Source organism: Aedes aegypti, chromosome 3 (genome assembly GCF_002204515.2).
Source record: "Aedes aegypti strain LVP_AGWG chromosome 3, AaegL5.0 Primary Assembly, whole genome shotgun sequence".
Taxonomy (NCBI): Eukaryota; Metazoa; Arthropoda; class Insecta; order Diptera; family Culicidae; genus Aedes; species Aedes aegypti.
In genome coordinates, this window is record NC_035109.1 from 38495649 (window position 1) to 38519612 (window position 23964).

A 23964-nucleotide genomic window follows, 5' to 3' on the forward strand; every position below is an offset into this window, starting at 1 on the left:
ACCAAAGGAATTCGTAATTGTTTCTAAAGGAAAAAACTCATTTAAAAAAGTCCTGCAATGATCCTTAAAGAGGTTTTCTTGGAAAAGTCCTTGGATGAATTGCTGATGCAAGTCAAAAAAGAATCTTCGGTGGTATGTATTACTGGAGAAGCCTCTATACGAAAATTTTCGTAGAGGAATTCTTATGAGAATTCCTGGAGGGATTCCAGGAAGAATTCACTTAAAAATTTCTAGAGGAATATATGAACTCGATGAGGCAATTCAAGTGCTCTATGGTGCAGCCCCTTGGGAAACTCAAAGTTTTGCCAGAATAACTGCAGAGATGCCTGAATCATTAGAGATATCGTCAGAGTAATTTCTGTATGAGTTGCAAAAACTTGCCACCTTGACAGCTGGTGTCAATTTCGCAGCTGCTACACTTAATTGTAATTCCTGCTCTTTGTTAACGGAAAATCAACAAAAGTTCCTATTTCAGGTAAAATATTTGCTTCTGATTTAAATTTCTTATTTGAACAATTGTAAAAATTCCAACATGGAAATACGAGTATTCACGAGTAACGAATTTGATTTGTTCCAACAAAAATGTGGCTCTTCTAGGCAAGTGTTTGGAATGAATGTAGAGTAAGGTGGGGCAAAAATTCGACCACACACAAAATATCGATCCTTTTATGACAGGCATACTTTACACTAGCCGTAAACTTAAGTTTGACGAAAAATACACACTAAATTTTCATCAAAAAATTGCCCAAAACCGGGTTGATTGTAACATACTCAAAAATAGCAGTTTTTCGTAAAACTAAGTGGAAATGTAAAATTTTGGTGACAGTTTTCACACGATCAGACAAATTTAGCTTAATTTGAAGATAATATGTGAATTTTAGGCAATTTGCAAATTTTTCCGTGATTTTATACATGGGTCGAACTTTTGCCTCGCTGATTCGAACTTTTGCCCCACTATGGGCCAAAAATTGTTTTCAAGCATTTATGCAAAAACTAATACACCTCAAAGCAACCTTATAATAGGCCTAGAAACGCCCTTACATAAAATATTGAAAAAGATTTTATCTTCAATTGGTTCCATGCAACGAAAATTTGACCAAAAATTACAATATCCACGTCGAAAAACAACAAATAGCCATAACTTTTCCAAATCTCAATCGATGTTTATGACATTTGGATTGAAAGTCTCTTACTTGAATAGCAATGGTGGTATGACATTTATAAGATTTGTTTTGAATTGAGCTTGAACTTTACTCTATGTTTATAAAATTATAAAAACTTATCTGTCAAATATATGTACGATTTATTATCAGAACTCAAAGTCTAAGACTTTCTGTAAGAGCTGGTGCTCTTTGAGGCAGCTTTCATAAACCAATATTGTTCAATATTTTTACATATGACTTACCTGAGTTACCTCAGGGATGTCAAGAATTTTTATTTTAGGATGATGCAGGCCTCTTCGTCAAAGGCTAGCCTGTTTGTCGTCTGTAGTATGCTTGAAAAGTTGAAGCTTTTTTCTAATGCTTCCAAAACGCAACTTATAATACTCCCGCATAAACCTAAATCTGTTTATATCAAACGTTCAAGTAGACATGTTTTCAAGATAAGAGGGGTTTCAATAAATTGGTAAGATAAAGTTGGGTATCTACAACTCATGTTAGATCATGGGCGTAAATAGAAATCAGAGTAAGGGAGGAGGGCACAGCCCTTGCCTTAGCGTCAGCATTAGCTCGGTGAACACTCTTGTAGGAATGACATAAGTTTTCTGTTTGGATACAATGTACAACATTGGAGGGCGTCATGTCAAGCGTGACAAGCCTAATTAAATTGAGTAACTATTGAAATTTTATCCTTAATAATGAGACTGAAACATTGCTTTGGTTCTCGATTATAATAAGTAGAGAGGTAGACATAGTCCGCCAATATCTTGTTCTTGCATTTTCGGCTTCAATTAATTGTAGTAAATAGCAATATTAATCGACCTTTTTGACGTTTAGACGAAGAAGCTTTTCGTCAATCGGAGCACTCTCCTTTGGTCAGTTTGGTTCTTCTGACTGGAAAGGAAAGGATGGTTTACTGTGTTACACTTACAATGCGTGTAAATTACTGCCGCCGTTAGCGCACGGTTATGAGGCCCACAATAGAACACATTTTCCTATGGGAAGCGTACGGGTGGTCATCGGTTTTTCAGTTCTGTCGCCTAAACGGTAAAAGATACCACTTTGGCGTCTATGGACGAAAGTTAGAGTATGGATTGATGAAACAAAACATATTTTTTTGAACATTTTTCATGATACAGACGATAGTTTTTTCGCATTTTTTCCGACAATTTTCTCCATGGTGAAAAATTTTCCGAGAAATGTTTTTCTTTTTATATTTTTTATAGATTGCTGAGAAAACTTCCTTTCGATTTCACTAAAAAACTTTTGTTCTACGATGCATAGTTCAGGAGATATGAATTTTCAAAGTTTGAGGTATATAGAGAAATCGTGAAAACTCATCTAGAGTTTTACGGGAAAATAGGCCACTATAAATTTTTTGAATTTCACTTTTGGTCATGTATCCACGAGCTCTACCTCTGGTGAAAATTTCATGCAAATCGGAGAACCTCCGGCCCAAACCTGTCCGATAATTTAAAAAAATGCCCTACTGTCACAGACAAACAGACGTAACACTCTTGAGAAGCTCATGGTACATGCGTTTAACTTGAATTTCATTTGACCGACGCGATCGTTCCACCAGAGGCGCTAGTGTTCGACCGCTTTGACTTTTGATAGTGTACACGTTGCTGAATGATGCGAACAAAACTTACAGGCAATTTGTGTAGTAGTGTGCGTGTTAGGCAAACGTCAACTAAAAATCCATCATGGCAGACAGTGCTTCGCGCGGTTCTTGCAACAGATGGCAGTGTGGACTGTAAGACTATCCATGAGGACACTTCGCGATTGGGTTGACAGCTCAAAGTGCAAGCACAGTGAACACTAAACTTACCGAAATTTCGTTAAGCGTCATCAGTGCTTACCAATCTCCTTTGTTCCCCAAACGAATCATTCTATTGATATTTACTCCTCTTTATTGATGTTAATCAAATCCTAGCCGCAAACCATGCGACCAGAGCCGACCCCCAGGTTCACAGATTTCGATTGGTTATGTAAGCGAAAACAACTGCTGTTATGGACTAGGCTACGACTGTAGATTTCAGGGACTGCTGCAGGGCATTGCGGATAATCCTGAGTATCTCAAAAGTATTTAGCAATACCATTTGATCACACGGAAAGTTCAGTGAACCTGGTAGATTCTTCTTCTTCTTCTTCTTGGCGTAACGTCCCCACTGGGACAAAGCCTGCTCCTCAGCTTAGTGTTCTTTGAGTACTTCCACAGTGTGGCAGGCACGAAGATAAAGGGTGTCCACGATGAAATTGCCACACACAATTGCAATGCCAGGGATCTTTCCCCCCGCTTATCACTTTTCGTCTACGGAATGATTTCCAAAGAAATCTGGCATCGCTGATTATTTCTAGCGCAAGCAACTACTGCTGTAATTTTCGAGAATTGAGCTTCGGGATAGTCTGAACGTCGTAGAATATCCCAAGACATGAAAAGGCATGTGAAGCAGCGTTTTTCTTGACATAATAGGTATGTATTACCAAGTACGAACATCAATTGTATTTACAAAAGGCATTTTAAGCTACTTTTATACTAATTATTCTATTTGTCAGACTTCTGCATGTTCAGGATGTTCTAGGTTGCCAAGTAGGACATTAAGGCATACACCTAAAATTTTTCCCTGACAGGGAAGTATATTTGCAAGGACTTTTCCGAAGACAGTAAATTTTATTCATTGGTTCTTTTTATACAGCCATTTTCCGACTGCGGTCATAAATGACCGTGCCGGCCCCAAAGGGAAAACTTTGATCATTTTAGCGAGAAAAGTTACTGGAACAAGGGTAGACCTGCAGTTCTGAACTCCAGGGTAAATTGGAGGGCCTGGAATATCACCAACGTTCCTTGAAATAGCCAATTGGTCTGTGAGAAGGTTCAGTGAGCATGGAAGATTATATAACTTTACTTAGTTTAGAAGGAAATATTACTGGAAAAATAGTAGACCTAAAGTTCTGAAGTCCTGGGGAAATTTTGAAGGATCTGCAATCGTTCCTTGAAACAGCATATGGATCCATGAGAAGGTTCAGTCAACATAGTAGATTATATAACTTCACTCAGTTTAGAAAGAAAAATCACTGGAACAAGGAAAGACCTGTAGTTCTGAACTCCAGGGTAATTTGGAGGGCCTGGAATACTCCAAACGTTCCTTGAAATATCTTTTTGATTCGTGAGAAAGCTCAGTGAACATGAAATAACTTCATCGTTTAGTAAGAAAAAATACTAGAACAATTGTAGATCTGAATTTCTGAACTCCGGGGTAATCTGGGTGACTCTAAATACCCCAAACGTTCCTTGAAACAGCTAATTGATCCGTGAGAAAATTCAGTGAACATGTTAGATTTTATAACTTCACTCAGTTTAGCGAGATAAATTACTTGAACAAGTGCAGACCTGAAGTTCTGAACTCCAGGGTAATTTGGAGGGCCTGGAATATCCCAAACGTTCCTTGAAAGAGCTTATTGATCCATGAGATGGTTTAGTGAGCATGTTAGATTATATAACTTCACTCAGTTTAGTGAGATAAATTACTGAAACAAATGTAAACCTGAAGTTACGAACACTAGGGTAATTTAGAGGGCCTAGAATACCCCAAACGTTCCTTGAATTAGCCTATTGATCCGTGACAAGGTTCAGTAAACTTGCTAAGTTATATATCTTTACTCAGTTTAGCAAGAAAAAATACTGGAATAAGTGTAGACCTGAAGTTCTGAACTCCAGGGTAATTTGGAGCACCTATAATATCCCAAACGTTCCTTGAAACAGCCTATTGATGCATGAGAAGGTTTAGTGAACAGGAAAGATTTTAAAAATTCACTCAGATTAGCGAGATAAATTTCTGGAATAAGTGTAGCCCTGAAGTTCTGAACTCCAGGGTAATTTGGAGGGCCCGGAATACTCCAAACGTTCTTTAAAATATCCTATTGATACGTGCGAAAGTTCAGTGAACATGGTAGATTATATAACTTCACCCAGTTTAGCAAGAAATACTACTGGAATAAATGTAGACATGAAATTCAGATTTCCAGGGTAATTTGGAGGGCCTGGAATATCTCAAACGTTTCTTGAAGTAGCCTTTTGATCCGTGACAAGGTTCAGTAAACATTGTAGATTATATAACTTCACTCAGTTTAGCGAGAATAACTACTGGAACAAGTGTAGACCTGAAGTTCTGAACTCCAGGGTAATTTGGAGGGCCTGGAATATCCCAAAAGTTCCTTGAAATAGCTCTTGAGGTTTCTCAGAGGATGGTAGATTCTATTTTAATTTGTAATGTTATTGTTTTTAACCCAAACAATTACTGTTACGGTTGTAGATTTCAAAGAGTGTGCTTCAGGACAGTTTGGACGGCCTAGAACATCCCAGGACATAGCAAAGCAAATGAAATAGTGTTTTCGTTAAAAGAGTAATTCTATATTATCTAGCCTGAACATCATTTATGTTCACAAACAGCATTTCACGCTTCGTATGTACTTATAGTTCAATTTTCCAAACTTCAGGATGTTCAGGATGTTCTAGGTTGTCAATTAAGGCATCATAAAGGCATAATATTCATAAAGGCATAAAGGCATATATTTCATATTTTTCTCTGATAAAAGAGTATATTTGGGACAACTTTGCCGAAGACAGTATATACATTTGTTCATTGGTTCTTTTTTATAGCCTTTTTTGTACTGCGGTCATATATGATCGCGCCGGCCCCAAAGGGTTAATGAAATTCCTCAACAGTTATGATACACGATATTTTGCTGTATTTATATCTATTACTGCGGTGTGTTCTTGCATACGCAATTTATGTAATTCCATAAAAATAAAAGCAATGAACCAAAAAGTTGAGACGATATTTATAATTGTAACTTTGTGTGATTCATAGAATTTTTGATCCTCTTATGTCGATGCTTGTGCTCAAACATGTTGTTCCAAATATAAAAAAGTGTTTTTTCAATGTATCACCTATTGACATACTCAAGTGGGCTGGTCACTCAGCATGAATCCCTAAGAAAAGAATTTGGTATCTAGTACTAGTTGAGATTATTGGCCTCATGAAACGTTGCGAATGTATGACCAATGACCATCCCAAAGTAAATAAGCGCGTACGGTAGCCCTTAGTGATGATTGTACTCCGTTTGGCATAAAGCCGTTTGGCATAAAGTCGTTTGGCATAACAGTCGTTTGGCATAATGGCCGTTTGGCATAATGGCCGTCCTTAGTAAAACTTTTTGGTAGACTCTCAACAAGCGTGGTGTTTGTTCAGAGATTTTCCAAGCTATGAATGTAAAAAATTGTTGTAACATTAGATAGCATTACTAAATGAAACTCGTGATGGGTCTGGTGGAAGATCTTTTCAGAATAATAATTTTCTCTACATCCCAGAACATAAAGTTTCTTCGAGCTTGTTGCGATATACATATTTAAAAATAGTAAATTGGCAACGAAAGTCCGCATTTAATAATAAAGGGAACGCTCATAGAATATTTCGCTGCAGATCTAGTTCTGTCCCAGTTTGGACGTAACACTTGACGAAAATTACTTGATAAAAGAAGGGAAAATTTATTTGCAAAATATTAAAAGCTCCAACGCAAAAAAAAAAATCTTCTCACAATAGAACTTAACATTTGTGACAAACCTTTTCAACGATTGAATATAAATTTTAATTTTGGAAGTATACATCAAAAACACCGTCTTTTATCGAAAGAAGGGAAAATTTGTGATTGAGATAATATTTTTTACAGCATATCTCGATAGGAGATCAAAAAAAAAAAAAAGTTAAATATTGGCAGGTTCTAAAGTAATTATCATTATCATTATGATCATCATTATCAGCAAAATATAATAATGGTTGACATTTAGCTTTACTAAATAATAAAATTATAAACAGTATAAATATAAAGAACAGCCTATTTTTAAATGGAGGTAAAATTTATGATTAAACTAATAGAAGATTGGACGCCAAAAATTATTGCGGCATAATAAAAAGAAAAGACAACAACTATTGCGTTCAGAATCATCGAAGTGATTGCGCTACTTTTCCCCGAATGTCGGTTCCCTGAATGTCGGTTCCCCGAATGCCAGTTCCTCGAATGACTTTTTTCTCCGAATGCCATTTCTCCGAATGACCGGTTTCCTCGAAAACTGGTGCAGTTTAAATAGGTGCTATAGTAGCCTTCAATGGCTGGATAGAGAACGAGAAAGAGCGATAAGCAATCAAAAGAAGGAGGTATTCTGTCATTCTCTGCTATACACATGTTGGAAAAAATCTGAGCACGGTAAAACCCGTAAGAACCGCCAATTAAATAAAGAAGGGTGCATATTAGATGGCCAGTTCGTTCACCACCCTGAAATGTATGAAGTTATGACAATTATGAGTGCTTAAAACTTTTCGGTTAAATGGGCTAATCGGGGAGACGGGATATTCGGGAAACTGGCGTTCAGTAAAAGACATTCGGGGAAAAGTAGCACTACCCATCGAAGTAACTGCAGTAATCGATGTCTCATAAACAAAATATATTTAAAAATATAGCTCCACAGAACAGCCTATGTACAAAAGAAAGTAAAATTTATTTAAATTTTGAATCAACAGTTTTTATGCCTATACTTATGGTTACATCATATTTAGAAAAAAAAAGTTTGAAAGAAGGGTAATTTCTGGATAAATAATAAAATACTATTGGCAATAACTTTCCTAATATGCTTTAGTTTATTCAAGAGCATATGATTGTTGACTCCATAAAAAGCCTGATGTCGTCAGAAAGGTTCAATAAAAACGTTAAAACGAATGTCATCTTATAAAAAAATCTTGGTTTCAGATTCATTATGCCAAACGACCATTATGCTAAACGACTTTATGCCAAATGACCATTATGCCAAACGATTTTATGCCAAACGGCTTTATGCCAAACGACTTTATGCCAAATGACCTACCACCGTCATCCGAAAGATTTAGTAGAATCGTAAAAACGAATGTCATCTTAAGAAATTATTTGTTTCAGGCTCATTATGCCAAACGGCCATTATGCCAAACGGCCATTATGCCAAACGGCCATTATGTCAAACGACTTTATGCTAAATGACCATTATGCCAAACGACTTTATGCCAAACGACTTTATGCCAAATGACCTACCAACCTTAGTGGTTGGTAAGATTTCGGGGAATATCGACGAAAATGGAGCTCTGGAATGTAATCGGTGTGGATTAGACCTGTTATTCAAATGACTACAACAACAGACACGAAAATATTTACAAAAAATTACTAATTTTAATGATATTGAAAAATGTTGCCAAAAACGGATTCATTTTGTTGCCAAAACCGGGGGGTTCCAAAAATGGAGCATGCCAAAAATGGAATTCCACTGTATTTCAATTGTAAACTAAATTCCGAATAATAAAATGGAACAAACTCACCAAATCCTCCAACCGGATATCAATTGGTAAAGATGAACTTTTCGGTTCCAGTAGGGATATTCGTTTTACCACTAATAGCGAAACTTCGGACGTTCGGCAGACAACACATTTCTCTTCCAACAATAGCTCTAATACTCATCCACGTTTCAAACAAATTTTTTCACCAAAAACACCTTGCTAACGGTTTTGGCTATAACCAGCCATAACTTTTTTTGCAACAGAATCAAAAATTGACAAGCGCGAGAAAAATAGCTGCAAGATTTTTTAAAACGTCCGTTCACGGTCACCGCTTGCTGCGATCTTCCATCAAGAAATCCAGAGTAATTAAACGAGTGGTGTATGGACGCGCTCAGATATTAGTTTGGAAACCTCCAAAACAGCACCATTAGCAGTGTTGAAAAGTAGCACTTTTCAGCACTGTTTTAATTGATAGGAGAAGTAGGCCGTTATGTGGTCCACTCTGTTAATAAAAAGTAGGATAATATGCAATGGAATAGCAAAAAAATTTTTTTTTGCTTTTAAGAGCAGATTAATTTTGCCTGTAAAATCTGAAAATCTCCACCAATAAAAAGTGGTATGTCGTTAACAAAATGTCAATGGCAGCCTAATTTAGTTCTAACAAATTAGATTGACAGGGTTGCCTAACACAGAACAAATAGATATAAGAAATGAATGTAATGTTTGAAAGTATGCTAAAAAATAATTAAACAAATTTTCAGTCAAGATTCTTAAAACTATTGAAAAAAAAAAAACAAAACAAATGTTGAAACAATTTTAAAAATTATTCTTTGAATAATCTGCAGCACATTGAGTTTATAACAACTTCGTAGCAAAAAAACAAACATTTTTTTCTTAACACATGGTGAACGATAGATGCAAAACCCTACGGTTCTAATGGCATCCAACCCATCCACTTCCATCTACAATAGCCTACCTGCACTGTTGGAGTATCATCTGCAGCAAAACCTTCCACACGTTCGCTCCGGTCATCGTCAATTTCTTGGACTGGCCGCCCATCAGGCGACGAAGCCTCCAAATCTCCACCTAAACCACTCATATCAGTCTCCACCCCTGACGACGAAGCCTCCACAGGACCACGTTCCGGCACAGAATCCGATTTCACTATCACTACGGCCGTTGTCAGCGCAAAAAGCGTCACTAGAAGGGCCAATCTCGTCGTACTCATCGTCATAGTCGTCGTTATGCCTTTGATCATTTTCATTTTCGTTCCGCTCCGGCGGACTCCGGTAATCAAGTTAAGAAGCGACGAGCTCAACACACAAAAAATCAAAACAAAGTTTCACCACCCACTGGAAATACTAACAACAGCAAGCAACACTAAAACCGAGATCCTTTTTCTCGCACCTCACTTAAAATTGCAGTGAAATTGCATTTTTAGCATAGCGTGCACTTTTCCTTCGCTTTTCACTTTGGCGCCTCGACGCTTCGAAGCTTTTAAAAAGGTAAGGTAGGATCCACTCGATTGCCCACAAGGCCGCCCCCGCGCGAAGGCTGTTTCTGTTGTATTCACTCTTATTTTTTTTCTATGCAAGACTTCTATTCCTAGCACTGACCGTCTTCTGCGATTTTCGCTTCTTCGTCTTCGACTCACACTCCAATTGTTGGCATAATTAATAGCTCTGTAGCTAGTATATCACCATCGAATGTGCATTTCTTCCATTCACTCTCTTCGGCGGTTTTTGCCCCATCTCGGAGTCGTCGTCATGCTAGCAGATCTTGGTGGAGCATAACCAAATTCACTTCACATTCACAATTGCATAGTCGCCGCATAACCAAACGAATCGGTTACGGTTTTTCTCTTTTACTTTACGTTTTGAGCCGCCAAGTCAATTTTCACTTGCACTGCTTCCACCCCCTGCACACATAAAAGTTGGGAGGTCTTAAACGAAAGGGAATCTTCCTGCGGACAACTTTCCGGTTTTGGGTTTCTCGCTTGAATCACTCAACATCAAAGGCATTTCTAATACTCCGGGAAAGGAAAACCTCACAATGCTCCGATGGTTCACGGCCCTTAATCCGGCACAAATTCGGATCTAAGAGATTGAACCAACACTTGAAGTGCCTTCCAGTTGAGGGCACGTGTCTGCTCCGCGCCAAAACTAATCGCGCGAACGTAAACGCAGAACCACAATTGTCTACACTGTAGTATACGCTATAGAGCGCGGGAACGAATGTCGTCTACCTGATGCAAGGTTTAGTAATCGACTGACTGGACTAGTCGACGGCAGAGCGCTGCGAATCATCCAAAGCCTACCGATGGACTGTGCAGAGGCAGACTACTGGAATGGAAATGTGCTCACTGCTGGTGGACTCTCGCTTGGTTCACAGCTTGGGTACAGGTGGGATGCTGCGACGATGAGCACCGAACGGCTGATAGGACAGCTGGAGGCTCTGTTGGACCACGCTGCTGGCTGACTGATAGCGCCAATCGGTAGCGGACGGACATCGTGCACAGTGGGATGCGGTGCGAAATGATTGGTGTTCGAGAATTTAATACGATTCATGAGAATTTTTTCTCATTTTTTTATTCTTTATTAGTATCATCCCAGACATTACCTTCATTTCATTTTGAATTGTGTTAGGCAACACTATCACACGGTGTGCTGAAACACACATATTATCGAACTTGCATGAACCTCCAATCTTTTTTCACTAAAAGTTAGCCTTGGTAGTCAAAATAAGCTTGCGAAATATTAAAAAATCTTATCGGCAAAAATTTGAAAAAAGTCGATTTTTGTATTATTACCCTTTTTCCATATGTGAGTTCATAGGAGAATATTAGATTTACACTGATTTTGATGCATTGCAATAGCTCAAAGACTAATTTGATATACCTTGAACACAAATTGAATACAAGACGTTTCAAATTTCTAACTACTATCACACAATGTGACCAGTCCATTGTGGTATGCCGTTTATTAACGACTTTGCATTTTTACATAAATTTATTTAGGTAAACATACTACAACTTATTAAATTTTCATCAATGTTTCCAATTCTATTGATTAAGCGAAATCATTGGAATTCGTTATTGAACATGAAGCTTTTTTAAGATAGCAGACAATTATATAATTATATACAACCATTAAAATAAACAGCCATAGAATCATATACGGCTTCGATTTTGTATGGTGTTTTCACTCTAGCTAGTCTTGTTATTCACATTTTATTTTTTATTTATAATACAAGCACTGGTATGTTAGTTCTCGATTGCACTTAAAAGATTACATAACGATTTGATCTGAATGAATCTATAATTTTTCAAATAATCGAAAGTCAATTTTTTGGTAATGGGGTAACATTGATAATGAATAGATAAACACATGAAAATCCATAACAAACTATTGTTTGACATCATTATAGTTTGCATTGGATTGGAGAATGTTAATAGAGAAGCTGGATTAAATTTTATCAATTAAAATACACAATTTATTGAACAAAAAACACCTTTGAAAATGTTTTCAGTCAAAACAAACATGACAAACACCATTATAAGTTGATAATAATGGGTATAAAATTATATCTCTGAATAGGCATCTATCGATAATCATGTTTCGACATTGAATTCACCATAAATAAATCTTTTTTGGAATATGAATGAGTATTAATCAAATGACCCAAGTAACCAGTAAGCACGATAATGCGGCACGGTAGCGGCATTATATGTGCATATAGGGTAATCATTTGATGCATGTCAGTTTTATATACGCATATAATGCTTTTATAATGCCACAAAAGGCGAAATAGCGTGCCATTATAGTGCCAAGATATAACCGTGCTTCTCTGCACCACTAATGCTGATATAAGACCACGTAAGAAACGTCAGTTGTTTTCGCCAGGTGTTTAGGGCGAATATTTTGTGCTTTCGCGTACGCAGCCAGAGAGCTTTCACGTATGCGGCCAAGCAACTGGTACACGAGGTAAATAAATGAATGAATGAAAACGGAAACCTCTAATAGTATGCAAAAAATGTAATAAAAAATGATACAGATAGTACTTCTTCGTATTAGATATATTCGTTTTGGTAGTTTTCATCCTTTTGAGGACTTGCAATTGCCACATTTTGATCCTCGTTTTATGATGATGAAATTCCTCATTTTGCGTCTCGAACTTGCGACACCCGTATTGTTGAGTTGTTGTCCCGCTCCTCTGCTCTTACGGCCACATAAGATGAATAGTATTGGAAAAAAAAGTGACCAATTTAAACCATCACTTTTCCCCGTCATAAAACCTGCAATTGTAGTAGTGAGAAGATTTATGTTTGACTCCCTCTTACCACTATATGCAAACACAAAGCACGTGGTATATCTGTCAAAACACTGGATGGCATTTAAGGTGATTATAAAACGAAGCCAAACTTTGAATTTTCAAGTGCACAAGACGAAAGTATCTGACAACAGTTCGCGTTGAAAACCAATCAAATTGCTTGCTTGCTGGTGGTGACCAATGGGATAGATTTTCTACGCGGAGCGCTGTTTGGTTCTCAAGTCTTGTGCTCTTGAAAATTTGAGGTGTGGCTTCGTTCTATAATCACCTTAAAGTGAAGATGAATCAAAGCCAAAGCTCAAATTTTTAAAAGCACGGATCTGGGGAACCGAACATCCGTTCAAGCTGAAAACTTAATCGATTGGTCACTAGCTGGTGGTGACCAATCGATTTGGTTTTCAGCTCAAACGGATGTTTGGTTCTCCAGATCCGTGCTCTTGAAAATTTGAACCTTGGCTTCGATTCTTCTTCACCTTAAACATGCCCTGTATTCGAATATAAAGCCAATATAGTGCTTATTTAATGCCTGTATGCATCAGGCTTAGAAGCATTAATGATGCTGTAATAGGGTTTCTATGCAGCGGAAGTATGTATGTATGTATGTATGTATATTTATTAGAGACCGTTTAACCATTTGGTCATTCCGGTCGTTGATTTCATGTTAAATACAATTTGGTCTTATTATGTTGTCCACTTCTTAATTCTAACACTTTTTAAAAGGTTCTATGTTCCATTTGTTTCCGTGGTTGGAGATTTCTGCCTACACATCGAGGGCTGCTACATATTTTGCAGCTAATATTGCGGTTTTCTTCCACTGTTCCCTTAGGATAGTGAGGATGCCGATGAGCAGTTGTGTTTTTGAGATTATCAGGATAAGGTTAATCTTCCATTCGTGGTCTTCTAGAAGTTCGGTGTGGACTTCCTGATTCTCGATAATGGTGATGTCCTGGTCACCGTTTTGGGTGGGTTTCTTGGAGTTGTCGTTGCCCATGATGTTGATGAGGTTTGGTTTTCCACTGGTGGTCGATAATATTACTGATGCTTGTTTGTCATTCGTCGACGGTATAAGTAGGAGAATTATGCTGACATGTTGGCTTGATGGTGGATGGCTTTTGCAGCTTAATGTTGGATCAGCATTGGTGTGCGTTTTTGGTGTTATTTATAGGTTTTGCAGCGGAAGTGCTGTTATAAGGTGTGTAAGCATTTGTGGTGCTATTATAATGCATGTACGCATCTATGATGCTGATTAAGGGCTTATTATTAGTGCTTATGATTACTTGGGGAATACCGTAAAGTACATGAGGTGTTGCATACCTCTAGGCTTTTAACGTTATATGGGAATTTGTTATTTTGATTATAAAAATGGTTCCAATTTGTAAAACTGTTTTTCGCTATGAGATTTGATACAGGATTCATGTTCTACTATAACTTTGCCATCAAGCATACGTACTGATCTCATTATAATTTCATCAAATAGTGATCGTGAAACAGATTGTTTGTGAGCGTTTTGAAAATGCTAAAATCTCATCAATTTTCAATATTTGAATATAAAGCCTCAAATACTCTCGATTGACACGAAAACAGCTCCGAGATGAAATGTCATACTGATACTCCTTACTTTCGCATTCCCTGAATTACATATTTTTAGTTATTTCGTTTGATACGTTGCGGATCCCGCACTATCAAAGTTACCCGTATTATCAAAGATACCCTGTTTTGTGGTACAGTCGAAGCTCGTTATAACGACAACTTTTATTGCGACAAAAGCTCTTTATAACGACATTTTTCGGTCCCTTGAAGTATATTTCAGTGTTATAATCATACTCTATAACGACTTTTCTTTATTACGACGGTCCCTTGCAATGTCGTTATAACAAGCTTCGACTGTACTAACATTTATGTGTCCATGCCAGTTTTTGAAATGGTTGTGTCTATTTCGCAAAGTGTGCCCTCAATAAATACAAAGTCGTGAATAAAAGTGCGAGATTACGTCGGATCGATTTGTTATCTTCACCATATTTATTATTCATCTTATGACACATAATTGAAGTGATGACACCATGTTGATCCGTAGTAATCCATCCCTTTTATTCAAAATCAGGTACTTCAAATCCCAAATATAATGTACACATTGCATATGAGTAGATTAGTGACTGCACAAAACTTGTATCACGATGAGTATTAAGGCTATATAAGCCATTTACTGTTAATCATGTTATAGTGAACCCTTTTTCAAGACTTTTGCATTTAAGCACATGAATACAGCCTATACTGCCATATGTGTATCCATTTCTAAAAAATCCCATTTTTTTTTTTTTTTTTTTTTTTATTAAGGCACTCCGTGCTCGTGGCCACTACTGTGCCGGAATCAGTTTTATCTGTATCTTCCTTACCGATACGTTTCTATTTTTAACTAATCTATATTTACATTTGCTTTCACTCTCTTCTGCTCTTTTGCTCTCACACCGAGCAGGTAGGAGAGTGCTCTGCTGTTGGTCCAATCGATTTCCATAAGCCATAGTCCGTTGCTCTTTTGCGGTGGTTCATTTTGCCGTTTTCCTGAGTCGTTTTGAGGCTAGCTGCCTGCGAAGTGGGTCAATTTGTCTCAGTCACCATCTGATACTGACGGATGATGGATGTGCTCCCCTATGCCGTGCGGCATCTTCTGGTGGCTGGACGGTTTATTTTTTGGAGGGGCTGGGAATTGAATCCATGACCTTCCGCTTATGAAGCGAAAGCGTAACCTCAAGGCTACGGACCCCCCTAAAATCCCATTTTGTTTGGAAAACTATGCCGCATACGTAAAATATTACTGATTTGATTCAGAAAGAAGGATACAAAGCGTTCGTATTAACTTTTCTGAAGTGAAAAGTGAAATTTCTGTTATATAAAATACGGCATACCGCCATGGGCTGGTCATATTCTGTGAGTGTATGTAAAAAATGATGCTTATTTTAAAACATGTAAGAATTCATTTATATTAAAGATATATTAAATTGATCTTTAAGCCGTTAAAAGTAATCATTTTAGTGTAATCCTATTATTCTCCTATGAACCCATATATGAGGAAGGGCCAAAATTACAAAAATCGACTTTATTCAAATTTTTGGCGATGAAAGATTTTTTAATATGCTGCAAGCTTATTTTGACTACCTAGGCTAACTTTTAGTGGAAAAAGATCGGAGGTTCATGCAAGTTCGATAAAATGTGTGTTTCAGCACACCGTATATCATCCTAATTTGGTAAAACAAAATTAAGCTTTTGTTAAGATTTTGTTAACAACATATTACATTTCATTTTCCGTAGCAGTCAAGAATTTTTACAGGTGAGTTAATTTAACCTGCTTATAAGAGAAAAAAACGCTTTCAATTTACCTAACCTAACTAAACCTAAATATATAACGCATTAATCAGGGCAATAGCAGATTGCAACAATTTTTGCCTGAAATTATTAATTATTATATTTGACATTTATTCCACACGGGTAGAAATCAGAATCCAAAATCATGATTATGCACCCAGATATCATGATTCCAGTGTGTTTTCATCTTATGAAAATACACAATGATTTGGACTCACGATATCATGAGTCAGATTGTCATAATGCGACACAACTTGCAGCTGAGTGCTCGAAATCATGCATCGAATGCTCGAAAATCATGAATCGTGCATCCATTTCGGATCTATTTATATTTCTGTCAGTCAACCCGATAAAATGAAAACAAAAAAAAAACAAAATTTGGAAGAGCAAGATTTGAACCAGGAACCTTCTGATTGAGAGCCACGCACTTTACCACAGTACCAATCTATTGTGATGAATGATGGGTGATCGATGCAAATCACTTGAAGCAAAGTGCAGAGTGTGTTGTCGCTCTGGATTTTGTTTTTATGAAGAATCATGATTATGACCATGATTTGTTGTCCTGATATCATGGCCTAACCAATTTATGATTTTCATGACTTGTAAATCATGGTGTGGGATCAGATTTTCATCCGTGCAATGTTTCAACATTGGATATTCTATGTCACTCATTAGTACTATACCAGGGAGGGAGCTTCAGTATCATTTTAATAAAATTGTTTTGATGCCTCTGCAGAGCTTTCTTCCTGGTATTACAACAGCTAGTCCAAATTGGTACAGCATACAACATGGCTGACCTGAAAATTTGTTGGAAGATCAAGAGCTTGTTCTTAAGACAAAGTTTCGATTTTCTGTCAATAAGTAGACAGGGTCATGTGCTAGTATCCATCGTATCAAGGTGATTATAAAACGAAGCCAAACTTTGAATTTTCAAGTGCACAAGACTGGAGAATCTGACAACAGTTCGCGTTGAAAATATAACAAATTACTAGCTTGCTGGTGTTGACCAATGAGATAAATTTTCAACGCGGAGCGCTGTTTGGTTCTCAAGTCTTGTGGTCTTGAAAATTTGAGGTATGGCTTCGTTGCATAATCATCTTAAGCTTTGATCAGTAAGAACCTGAAAATTTCCCAGTATTACAGTGAATGATGCTGATACAAACCGATGCCAAACGATTCTTTCCCAAAACGGCTTTCCCCTGGCGAAGTAAGCCACCCAGGGGGCAGGACGAAACTTGTGTCATAAAGTGGTGTGACTGGTGCCGACTGCTAAGCATTTCTCGCAAATCGTGTTGGTCCATGCGATTTCGATGAAAAAGTGCAAGAAAAAATACAGTTGTTGTATTGCATTTTTGTGTAACAGTGTACGAACCATATCAGCTTTCACAAAATTACAGTTGGAAAATGAATCTATGTTGCAGGTAAGTTTTAATATCCGCCGTAGTGGAACATATTAAGTTCGATACGACGAATAATAGCGCTTACGATGAAGTAGAACGAAACCCTATATATAGTAAACTCACAACAAAAGCTTGGAAAAAATTTCGGTCATAATCTGAACTCGCAGTACAAAACAACTGCATCCTTTATCGGTTAAAAATAAACTACCTTTACGCCATCTCAAATCTATTGAGAACCAAAATGCATCTAACAAAAGTAAAATTTTATTTGTTTACGATCTTGCGATGCATTATGCTTGTACTTAATGGATTGCACTTTCAATGAAAATTACTTTTAGTTACAATAATCAATGAGATCCTCCTACATATTATTTATATAACATTAAGAATCATAACGAATTAATCATCGCAGTACTTGGTAGTTACATCATTCGTTTTTATCAACATAAGCCATCAAGTATTCGTAGCCGACAGTGCCATTTAAAAGTAAGTAAACTTGAAGTTACTGCAAACTACAAACTATGAATTGCATTGTTTGCTGTAAATTGTTATCTAGGTACAGTACTGGACAGAATAAAGTACGCATTGGCCGTTTTTCAATATAAAATGGTCAAGTTTGAAGATCTGAATCTCAGCTTCTAGTGGTCAGATTGATGGGAAATTTTCACCACAGCTCAGATATAACATAGATTTTACTCAACTGAAATATCACTGTATGTGAAACACAATCTTTTGAATAATTGAAAATCTCTCAATTTGCGAAAAATGGCATAATTTTATTTTGAAAATATTTTTGAAACAATAAGTTTTACCGAAAAATGATGTTCTGCAAACTTGTGTGTCATATCAAATTGCAATTTTCGCAAAAGGATATATTGCTCTGAATATTTTCATTTGCAAATTATTTCTATTTGAAAATATTGTAATTTTTAATAAAATTCGAGATTTGCGATAATTAAAAAGTTTGTTGATGAAAAACTATGATTTTCTAGCCTAGCAAATTTGAGGTTACTTTCAAGCTGCGGTGAAAATTTGAGGTCAATATCTAGGAACCGAGATATAAGCCTCCAAACTTGACCATTTTATATGGAAAAACGGCCAATGCGTACTTTATTCTGTCCAGTACTGTATGTGTATTTTTATAAGCTAGATAGTAGATTGTCAGAAGATAGTAAGAATTATGTTTATTAATGAAAAACTTTCAAAAACATTTCTTTCATTGATAATCTAAAATTTTCTGTTAAAAATCATTTTCTTTTCTAATAGTTATTGATTTCTACTCCCTTTTTTGTCTTGAAGGACACATATTTTGCACATGCTTTACGTACAAATACAACTTTGATATATGCAGGATTTATCGAAATCTATCTATAATTCTTTGAGCTACAAATCCTCAATGTAGTTCAATGCATCGTGAGTTGGACCGAAAATTACAATTTTTACGCCTAAATTCAACAAATAGCCATAACGCTTTCAAAACTCATTCGAATTTTATAATATTTGGAATGGAATTAGGGTTTTTTTTATGTGTTTATGGTTTAAAAAACTTGCAGAACGATGCAGAAAATTTTTTATTTTCTGGAATGGAGAAAACACAAATATAATTCAAATAAGTCACTGAAAACCAATGGAAAACCTTCTGTAAGGACTTACAGGGGGTTGTCAAAATAAATGAGACATGCAAATATTTGGTCTATTTCGGAACGCTGCAACTTTGTCGAATATTGATCGATTTTAATTCTTCATGACGCACTAGACGCGGGTCAATAAGTCTAGTTTTAAGGGGCCTTCACGGAAATGAACTATGACTACCGGAGATCGTTGATTGTCCGGGTTTCAAGAAGCATGTATTAAGCAGTAAATTTATGGCGTGTTTTTTGGCAGATACATCAGTTTAAAATTCGAAAATTTTATTGCTCATGGAGAAATAAGAAGAAATTCTGAAGCAATTTAGTTATTGTATTTATTTTTTTGGTTTTTACTTGATAAAACCTTGCCAACAATATTTCGCCAATTCAATCGGTTCATGGCCGCTTCTCTTCAACCTCGACTGCGACCAACGCTCTTCAGGTCTTGGTGCACCTGGTCATTCCATCTAGCTCGCTGCGCCTCACGCCCCCTTATTCCGACCGGATTCGTAGCAAACGCCATCTTTACGAACCGGCAGTCTTGCAACATGCCCTGCCCAGCGTATCCTTCCAGCTTTAGCCACCCCCAGGATACTGGGTTCGCCGTAGAGCGAGCTCGAGGTCCATTCTTCGCCGCCACACACCGTTCTCCTGTACGCCGCCGAAGATCGTCCTTAGATTCGAAACCCCCAAGAGCTTGCAAGTCCTCCTCGAGCATAGCTCACGTCTCATGCCCGTAGAGGACTACACGGTTTTATGAGCGTTTTGTACATCGTGCATTTGGTGCGTGGGTGAGTCTTTCTTGACCACAGTTTCTTCTGGAGCCCATAGTAGGCACGACTTTAGTTGATAATGCGCCTTTCCCGACTAACGTTGTTGTCAGCCGTCAATAAGGATTCGAGTTAGACGAACTCGTCCACCACCTCGAAGGTATCCCCGTCTATCGTAACACTGCTTCCTAGGCGGGCCCTCTCGCGCTTAGTTCCGCTAACCAGCATGTACTTTGTTTTCGACGCATTCACCATTAGCCCGACCTTTGTTGCTTCGCGTTTTAGGCGGGTGAACAAATCTGCCACCGTTTCTAATTTTCTCCCAATAATATCCATGTCATCCGCGGATCACAGCAAGCTGTGCGCGCGAGAGGTTGTGTTTTTGAATTCGCTCCACGTTTTGTATCGGTTCCCCGTTTTTTCTCAATTCGGCCGATGAAGCCAAGGCAAGTGTTTTGAGGAAAATTGTAACTGTTTGAATTTTTAGTGGATGGTGTTTTAGTATAATGTTTTAATTGTGCTGTTTGTGTTGCGTGTCAGTTTATTTTTTAGGTCAAGTTTTCGCGATTGCGTCAGCGGTTTGGCAATGCGCCACTCGGATTGAAGTGACCCGATACGCTGATCGGAAAAGTAAAATTATATTACTGGGATCACGTGATTGAAAATGTGATTGAATTATTAATTTAATTGAAATGTGTGCTGATTGTGGTCTTGTGATGACGATTGTTTGACAAAATAGGGAAGAATCTCAATAAGTGACTGCATGCTTGCTACTATGGTGAGAGCAGCGCCACAGCCGCCTTGGATGGATTCTAAATGAAACGAAGAAACGGATGCCGGAAGCGTTAAACGTCCAATGGAGGAAACTGGTATATGGTTCGACATTGAAGACCACGGAACTTTGGTGAGAGATTTCCATTTTTATATTCCGGGTTGATTGGAATTGTTGAATATAAAACTATTTGTGTTGCATATAAAACTAAAAACGTGCCAACATCAAAGCGTTAACCTTTGATTGAGGAAGTATTAATGCATTTCATATATCCATTTGATATCAGGAATGCCTTAATGCGGGGCTTATTGTATCGTACAACGACCTCGGGATGTACGTGTATGAACAGGCATCCTTGAAATGGGTCGTTGTTTGGACAATAGAGCTATCAACCTTCCATTGCCAGGATTAAAATTATTTGCAACTTTGAAAGAAAAAAAAGAATCATGAGTTGGAAATAATTTTCTTCCATAAAAGCAGTGGGCGATGGATTGTACAAACACACACAACACACACAATAAAATCCATGTCGTCCGCGAAGCAAACAAATTGTCCGGATCTCGTGAAAATTGTGCCTCGACTGTTAAGTCCGGCTCTCCGCATGACACCTTCAAGCGCAAAATTGAACAACAGGCACGAAAGTCCGTCGCCCTGTCGTAATCCCCGCCGAGACTCGAACGAACTGGAGTGTTCGCCCGAGATCTTCACGCATTGCAAACCGTCCATCGTTGTTCTTATCAATCTTGTGAGCTTCCCGGGAAAGCTGTTCTCGTCCATGATTTTCCATAGTTCTACGCGGTCGATACTATCGTATGCCGCCTTCAAATCGATGAACAAATGGTGTGTAGGGACCTGGTAATCACGGCATTTTTGGAGAATTTGCCGCACGGAAAAGATCTGGTCCGTTGTCAAGCGGCCGTCGATGAAACCTGCTTGATAACTTCCCACGAACTCGTTTGCTATAGGTGGTAGACGACGGTAGAGAATCTGGGATAGCACTTTGTAGGCAGCGTTTAGGATGGTGGTTGCACGATAATTCTCACACTCCAGTTTGTCGCCCTTTTTGTAGATAGGGCATATAACGCCTTGCTTCCACTCCTCCGGTATCTGTTCCGTTTCCCAGATTCTGACTGTCTGCCGATGCAGACAAGTGGCCAACCCATCTTGATGAGTTCGGCTCCGATACCATCCTCGCCAGCGGCCTTGTTGTTCTTGAGCTGTTGAATGACATCCTTAACTTCCCCCATCGTGGGAGCTGGTTGGTTTCCACTGTCCGCTGTGCTGACGTAGCCATCGCCTTCGCTGTCATGATCATCTGTGCCTGTGGTCTCTACTCCATTCAGGTGTGCACCGTAGTGCTGTTTCCATCTTTCGATCACCTCGAGCCCTTCCGTCAAGATGCTCTTATCTTTATCCCGGCACATTTCAGCTCGAGGCACGAAGCCTTTGCGGGATGAGTTGAACTTCCGATAGAACTTGCGCGTTTCTTGAGAACGGTGCAGCAACTCCATCTCTTGGCATTCCACCTCTTCCATGCGGTGCTTTTTGTCCCGGAATAGACGGGTTTGCTATTTCCGCTTCAGTCTGTATTGTTCCACGTTTTGCCGCGTACCATGCTGCAGCATTGCAACCCGCGCTGCATTCTTCTCCTCCAAAACCTCCTGACACTCCTCATCGCACCAATCGTTTCTTGAGCTCCGTTCCACATATCCGACACCACTTTCGGCAGCGTCGTTTGCGAAGCAGATATCTAATGAGTTTGCTCTCACGGGAGAGCGTGTTTATTGAGATTTGAGTGTGAGGCTATCAACACTGGCCTCAAGATGCTGCGCGTACGCATTGGCGACATCCGGTTGTTTCTGTCGCGCTAGATTGTACCGAGGCGGGCGTCGGTACCGTTCATCGTTGATGACGGATAGTTTTGGGCGCAGTTTCACCATCACCAGGTAGTTGTCGGAGTCAATGTTAGCGCCACGATAGGTTCTGACGTCGGTTATGTCGGAGAAGTGCTGTCGAAACGAGGTCGATTTGCGATCAGGCTTTATTCTGCTCATCTTGATCTGATAGATGAAGCGACCTCGTACGCTCACAACAATTATGAACCAGCATTCGCTGTTGGTTGAATAATCCGTGGCTGAGAGAGTGGAGAGAAACGTTGGCTCTATCCAAACGCACATTTTCCATTTGACAGCTCTAGCTTACTGCGAGGCTCTGCAAACACATCATCATTGCTTTTGGGATGAACTGAGGTTGGTTTCTCCGTCAACACAAGAGCATGATTTCGCTGTCCTCTTTGCCCTTTTGGGCAAAGAGCTACAAAGAGACAACGAAGAGCTGTCTGGAAATGCTCTTCCCCGAACTGAGAAATGGGAAAACATGCTCTCCCCCTAACTGAGAAAGGGAGAAAATAATCTCCTTCTCTTTTAAGCACTGAGGTTGTCAAAACAAGCTCTTCACCACTGTGGGAATGAAAATAACAAAACACAAACGTGTGAACTCTTCATTCCGCAGAGCTCGTACGCTCAGTTTGTGTGTGGGTAAAATCGCTTCTCTTTTGTAGTTGATCATTAAAAGGGGGAGAAAGAGGATAAGTCAAGAGCAAGGAAGAAGCCTGTTTGCGATTCTGTCTGCTGAGGTGGCTCGGGAGGCTGTGCTGTAAATAGGTGCTACGAATGGCCATTATTCTACGCATTGACCATATTCTTGAAGGCGGCGAAATCTATCAGTCATAGCCGTTCTCGCTTGGCAGCCGGTGGGCACTGAACTTTCCAATCGTCGGTCTGAACTCTCCAGCGTTCAAATCTTCTGTGATGATATTGACGTCGTGGCCTGGGTAGCGGTCGTACTCTTGTTCGAGTTGCGCGTAAAATGCGTCCTTGTCATCGTCAGTGTCTCCAATCACAAGTGCCCTCGGGGACATCCGATGGTTTCGAAAGGTGTCATTCTAGTTAAATATCCACTACGGTTCCCATATTTACGACAAGGCATGAAGAATGAGCCGTCGCATAATATGTTTAGGTTTCAAAACTGAAATGTCCCTTACAAAAGGTTTCCCCGGAGCACTTGGCGAAGCCGAATTCTGTTCAGGACTCATTTTAAATTTATGATGAGCTTTGTACAACGAATATTGCACGATGTATTTCGAGTGGATAAATTATTTGATTCCAATCTGGATCCACTACCG

General features: G+C 38.6%; 2 protein-coding genes across 9 annotated transcripts in view; one reads left to right on the plus strand and one right to left on the minus strand.

Moving 5' to 3' along the window:
* Window positions 1–10931, minus strand: part of LOC110679588 — a 187209-nt gene extending 176278 nt beyond the window's left edge. The window contains exon 1 of the mRNA XM_021854750.1: window positions 9498–10931. Within this exon, the coding sequence (XP_021710442.1) occupies window positions 9498–9785 (288 nt within the window). The 5' untranslated portion in view covers window positions 9786–10931. The remainder of the gene's footprint in view (window positions 1–9497) is intronic.
* The window catches only part of LOC5580263 (histone-lysine N-methyltransferase setd3), a 477985-nt gene that overhangs the window by 196363 nt on the left and 257658 nt on the right, over window positions 1–23964 (plus strand). The window lies entirely within an intron of this gene.